General features: G+C 40.7%; 1 protein-coding gene across 1 annotated transcript in view; it reads right to left on the reverse strand.

The window, feature by feature from the left end:
• The window catches only part of XRCC2 (X-ray repair cross complementing 2), a 43,569-nt gene extending 37,233 nt beyond the window's left edge, over nt 1-6,336 (reverse strand). The window contains exon 1 of the mRNA XM_007504646.3: nt 6,164-6,336. Coding sequence (XP_007504708.1) covers nt 6,164-6,202 — 39 coding nt within the window. The 5' untranslated portion in view covers nt 6,203-6,336. The remainder of the gene's footprint in view (nt 1-6,163) is intronic.
• Nucleotides 6,337-6,539: the final 203 nt, after the last annotated feature.

Raw genomic sequence — 6,539 nt, forward strand, 5'->3', positions numbered from 1 at the left:
AAAAGCAGTTACTTTGAGGAGGGTTATAGAATCAATAAAAGAAATATAGTAATGAAGACAGGTAAAATTAGGTAGTATAAATTTAAAGCAGACTCAATCAACACAATTTCATAAGGGAGAAGTAGCTTATCCTTTTGCCAAGCACTAACTAAATCTTTAATTAAGTACAGTTATGTTTAGCTTACAAAAAAGGATCTGTTCCAAAAGTTTGTTTTCAAGTGAGTTGTTTGGAGCTCTAAGTGTATTTTCCCCTTGAAATAATGCAATATTGGGTGGTTCTTTCCTATACCAACCCAAAAATTCCAATTTAATCCAAAATGTACCAGAAATTTAGTACTGACCTCGAGATTCTGGGAAATTCATTTAACAGTTCAGTGCCCTAGGTAACTAAGAATATATACTGCAAATAAGGTGCCAGCATTAAGGGGACCTGGGAAAGGTTTCTTTAAAAAGATAGGATTTCTGCTGAGTTTTGAAGAAGTCAAAGAAACTAGGAGATAGAGATGAGGAGAGAAAGGATTCTAAATTCATGGGGAATAGCCAGGGAAAATAGATCAGTGTGTTGTACAAGGAGGGCAGTACTACTGGATTTGAGAGTATACAGTGAGGAGTAAGGTATTAAGACTAGAAAGGTGGAAGGGGCCCATGTTATATTTGATCAGGGAGTTAACAGGGAGCTTATGGAGTTTATGGAGTGTATGTGTGTGACATATCCCTTCTTCCTACCTTCCTTTTTACTATCTGGGACACTACCACCCTTTCAAGTCACCCAGGCTGGCAAGTTAGGTGTCATTCTCGGCACCTTACTCTCTTTCATCTCCCATATCCAATCTGTTGCCAAGGCCTGTAGATGCTATCTTCACAACAACTTTTATATATACCGCCTTCTCATCTCCAGCATTGCCACCAGCCTGGACCAGACTCTCCTTATCTCACGTCTGGTCAATTCTAGTAGACTTCTGGTTGCTTCCTGTCTCATTTTTCATTCCTCCAGTATAGTCCCTACTCACTATCAAAGTGATCTTCCTGAAGTACAGGTCTGACCATGTCACCTCTTTAGTCAATAAGCATCAGTGGCTCATTATTGTCTCTAGGCTCAAAGATAAAATCCTGTGTCTGGCTTTGAAAATTCTTCATAACCTGGCCCCTTCTTACCTTTTCAGTGTTCTTATACCCTATTCCTCTGCATATACTGTACAAATCAAGGCCTCCTTGTTATTCCTCAAACAAGACGCACAGGTCATTCCTGTATGGTCTTCCTCTTTACCTTCACATCCTGATTTTCTTGATCTCGTTCAAGACTCAAGTCAAATTCTACCTTACATAAAAGGAACCCTCAGAGATTCTCTTTCTTGTATATTGCACATAGTTTGTATATGCCTAATTATCTGCATGTTGTCATTCTCTCCCTTGGAATGTAACAAAGTGGGATATTAGGATAATTACTGGGATAAGCATTGTGTTTTTGCCTTTCCTTGAAGTCTCAGTATTTTGATTGTTGACTGACAGTGACATCCTTGCTAATTCTCGATGATGCTCCATGCTTACTGTGTGCCCATCATTAAACAGGGTACTATGCTAAGCACTTTACAATTATCTTCTCACTTCTCCTTTTCTCTTAGCACTTTCCCTCTGGGATTATCTTCCATTTACTCTGTACATATCCAATCTGTACAGTCATTTGTGTGTTTACTCTCCCATTAATCTATGAGCTTCTGGAAGACAGGACTACTTTGGCTTTTCTTTGAATCTCCAACCTTAGCACAATTGGCCTGACATACAGCAGGCATTTAATAAATGCTTAATGACCTACATGTTAAATCTTTAACCTGTCTTCCTTTTATAGTTCGGGATTTCTAGCAGGGCATAACAGGGCAAGCTGACAGCATGAGACCCTGCAGACCAACATTCCACTGAGGAGAGAGAAGCTGTTTTCTCTAGGTGTGTGTGTGTGAATCCTCATCCCCTCCTGAATCCTGTGAGGACTCTTCATCCTGAGATTGCTGCCTGGATCAAAGAAGGACTCTTGGTTGTGAGATTTCTTTGGGCCCTGTTGTCTTTACCCCTACAAATCCCTCTCTAACTTTAATTACTCCTTTAATTAGTTAGGTTAAGATAATTTTAGAAAGCATAGGGTTTTAATATCTGTGGTGGGGTTAGAAGTAAGGTAGTCCCTGATTCCCTTCCCTTCCCTCCTCCTTTTAGTTAAATAAACTTTTATTTTATATATATAGCTTGTGTAACACTTCCTTTTAACCATCCCCATAACACTTCCATTTCATCCCTTTTAATTCATTCTATGGGTTGTCACCAGCATAACAGTCCTATTCCTCTCAATTATTGTTCAATTTGTTTTTATAATTTTTTTAAAGGATGTTAAGTATTGTGTAACCTCAAGTAAGTAACCTCACATAGGTTCTGAAATATATACCTCACATTCATGTTTCCATCTTTTAACTATTTCCTACTTAACTTGTAATATAGCTTGTTTCTACATACCTATTTGCTTATTGTCTCCATATTAGACTATGCACTCCTTGAGGGAAAGGAATGTCCTGCTTCGTTTTGTATCCCAGTGCTTAGCAGAGTGACTAGCACATAGAAGACATTTAATAAACATGAACTGATTCTATTTCCAAATGTTCCCTGATGAACAAAAATATTACATATTTCCTGCTATGTGCTAGGCACTGTGTAAAAGACTAGGGACACAATAACCAACCAGCAAGTGTGAATCTTAAAACTGGTCAGACTCTATCTTAGAACATTTGGGTAAGGCTATTCCCTTATTGTAACAAATGGAGGTACTTGATCAGGAATGTATTGGGAATTTTAACATTACTCCACCCATACTTAGGCATACTTTAGGGGAAGATAAAGTTGTAAATTCCTTATGGAACCAAGAAAAAGTTTCTAATTCATACTTATAGTAAAGCTAGAACCTTAAGCTAGGTCTATTTTTAGATCTAATACAAAAGGGTGCTAAGTACCTATAAAGGTTAAATTAATCACTAAAAGGTCAAGCAACTTACAAAAGGCACGCTTAACAAAAGAGATGTGAAGTTTTAGTCTACCCAGAGAAGGTGATAAAAAAAGATGTGAACTAAGAATGGTCAGTCCTGGGGAAAACGTCCACTGTGATTGGTAGATGTGAAAATTTAGGGGAGGTGACACAAGAGAAAATTTTCTTTAAAAGGAAGGAGCTCGAGGTGGAATTTGGGAGTTGGAGTTTTGGAGTTAGTGTGGAGGAGCTGGCTCTGAACTTAGTTGGAGTTTTGCTTGGGACAAAATCTTGTGGTGAGTGGATAAAAGACTGACTAGTCTCTCTTAAGGCTTAGGCCTAGGCCATTTAGCCTAGGCCCTTTTCCTACTATTTCCTCTTACTCTGTCTCTCTCCCTTCTCTTAATTCCTTCATTCGTATTAATTAAAATCTCCATAAAACCCAGCTGACTTGGGTATTTCATATTTGGGAATTTTTCCCATGGCGACCACTTATTTTTGATAAAAATCAAGACACTAAAATTATCTTTACAGTTTTGGAAATTCACAGTCTTGTAAACCCATATTTTTTGCCGTCACACAAGATACCCTTCACAAGTTTATGTTCTAATGGGGAAGCTACTGGGGAAGTTAACAGAAAGAAACTAGAGTTGGGTAAGTAAAGTACCAAGAGTGCATGCAATGCAGTCATCTCCAGGTCTGGAAATGGAGAGGATGGGATTTGCTAAAATAAGGTCAAACTTCACACAGGACCTTGATCATATCACTCATTTGCTCTACTTTAAAAAAACAAAACACGTTATCTTCTATCTTAGTATCAATTCTAAGACAGCTAGGCAATCAGGGTTATGTGACTTGCCTTTTTAGGATCACACAGATAGAAAATGAACCCTACTTTTCAAATCTTATCTCCAACTGCTATACTACATGAATCCTGTAAGTAAGTTCAAGTAATCTACTATTCATTCTCTCTTCAAACCTTATAATGTCTTCAGCCTCTGTGTTGGTTATGCTATTACCAGTTCCTAAAATGCCATTCTCTTGTCTCAGCCTGGGCCTCTGTCCTCTGTCCATGTTACTCCCCTTCTCAAGGTCTAGTTCAGGTGCCACCACTTCCATAAATTCAACAAGCGTTTTATGAAATTCCTATTTTGTGCAAGATATTGTGTGGCACTGGGAATATAAAGACAAAAACTAAATGGCCCACATGCTCAAGGAGTTGGAGAGGGGTACAAGATACCTTAGGTACAAAAATAAGTAAACAGTTTTATAAAGTAATTTCAAGCAGGAGAAAGTGCTCTTCACAGAAACAATCAGGAAATACCTCAAGTAGCACCTCAGTTCTCTGGTGAAGGAGGCTAAAAATTCAGATAGATGGAAGAATTGAATTCATTTCTGACACAAGGAATGAATGACCTGTGCAAAGGTACACAAGCAAGATGAAACATGATGTGAGGGAATAGTTAGCAGGCCAGTTTGATTAGAAATGACAGTGTGCATGGAGAATATAATGAAACACATTATGGAATGCTGGATTGAACTGGAAATGCAGATTGAAGCTAGATAAGGAAGGCTTTTAAACACCAAGATTTGAATTTGGATTTTATTCTAGAGGCAATAGGTAAGCTATTCTCACTCTATATCTCACTCTTACACTTTCCTTTGTACTTAGTGCTAAATTACACTGAACTCTCTGAAGCCTAAAACCTCAAAGTTACACATGCTTTTTCTCATGCTTCAACCTGTTGATAAATGATAGAAAGTAGAGGCTAAGGGATAGGGAAGAGTTAAGGATTACACTAAAATTACGATTTTAATGGGATTTTCCTTCATCCACCTAAAATAATCCATTCCTTTTCATCTTAACTCCTACTTTGCACTGCTTAAACTATAATTCTTCATAGACAGTACAAGTTTGACAGTAATCTCTTTGAGGGCAGGGTCTATGTCTTATTTCCCCTCCATTTGTTCCAATCAAAATCATTCCTTTAAGCATAAGATCAAGAGCTGCAGTCTTTTTCCATGAAACTCAGCCTGATCACTCTTAAGTATAAGCAATCTTTCCTTTGCATCACACATTTTTCAAAAGTATCTCCTCTAGCTATTTATGTGCCAGTCTTATTACCCAGCTACTAAAACTTTAAACTCCCTTTGGGCAGTGATATCTTTTTTTTTTTTAACCCTGACTTTTCATCTGAGAAAAAATACTATGTACTGGTTCCAAGTCAGAAGAACAGTAAAGGCTAGGCAATGGGAGTTAAATGACTTGCTCAGGGTCACACTGCTAGAAAGTAACTGACTCTACATGTGAACTCAGGACTTCTTGTCTCTGGGCCTGGCTCTCAATACGATGAGCCACCCAATATCATCTTTCAAATTTGTAGTCCTAGAAGCTGGCCAGGGACATGAAGATATTTAATAAATGATTAATAAATTGAACCTAGTGGATAGGGCACTGGACTTGGAGTCAAGAAGAGCTGGGTTCAAATATAGCATCAGATACGTTTATGACCCAGGTCAAGTCTCTTAGGCTCTGAGACAATTTCTTCAGTTGTAAAATGAGAGGCTTAATAGCATTCTAAGGTTCCTTCAAGCACTCAATCTGCGATCCAATTAAATGTTTGTGAATTGGTTTATTCATCTTTCTATTTCCCCACAGCATCTGGCACAGGGCCCTAGTACACAGCAAGTTCTCAATGGATGTTTGCTGAATGCATTTATGCTAAAGTTTGCTCCTTCTGTATTAACTCCCTTCTCTCTTCCTCCTTCACACCTCCCAACTCCTCTCAGCGGGAATGAAGAAGGAAAGAGAGGGAAGGGAGGAAAGAAGGGGGAGGAAACGTGAGGAGAGGGAAGGGAAAAGAGAGGGGGAGGGAAAAGGAAAGGGGGCGTGACCGGAGGGAGGAGAAGGAAGAAGGGAGATGTTGAGGGGAAAAGGGGTGGAGGGAACACCTCCCTCCCACTCGGGAACTCCCCTAGGAGAGGCTACAACACGCCTCTCCTAGGTCCCTCCCTAGGTGCCTCGAGGCAGGGAGGCAAGAGAGAAGACGCCGGCCAAAGCACTCCAGCAGGACCGCCCGTCACCCCGGATTTTCACCTTTTTTTCACCTCCCATTAAAAAAACAAACAAACAAAAAAAAAAACCTACGCTCCAGGGCTCACCTCCGTCCCAGACTCCGCCCTCCGAAAGTCTCCGCTCATCGCCCCTGAGGCTCTAGAGACCCGAGAGTCAACTTTCCCTCCTTCCACGCCATTTAATGATTCCCGGGCTAGTGAGCCCAGGGAAGCACGGCCACCCTCCGGCGAGCATGCGCGCCGCGCTGAGAGTGGGGGTGGGGAAGAGAAAGAGGCAGGCGTCTACGCACGCGCGCGTTCCCGGAACCCAGGAGCCTGGGCCTCCTTCCGCCCCAGCGGTGGCCGCCCGCTGCCTCCCGGCTCCTCCTCCGTCCTAGTCTGACATCTGGACTCCCTGCTCCCCTGAGGCAACTATAGTTAGGTCTCCCGGGGAGACGAACTGTAACAGAAAGTGATACAGTTT

The sequence above is a fragment of the Monodelphis domestica genome, chromosome 5 (assembly GCF_027887165.1).
Source record: "Monodelphis domestica isolate mMonDom1 chromosome 5, mMonDom1.pri, whole genome shotgun sequence".
NCBI classification, from domain to species: Eukaryota; Metazoa; Chordata; class Mammalia; order Didelphimorphia; family Didelphidae; genus Monodelphis; species Monodelphis domestica.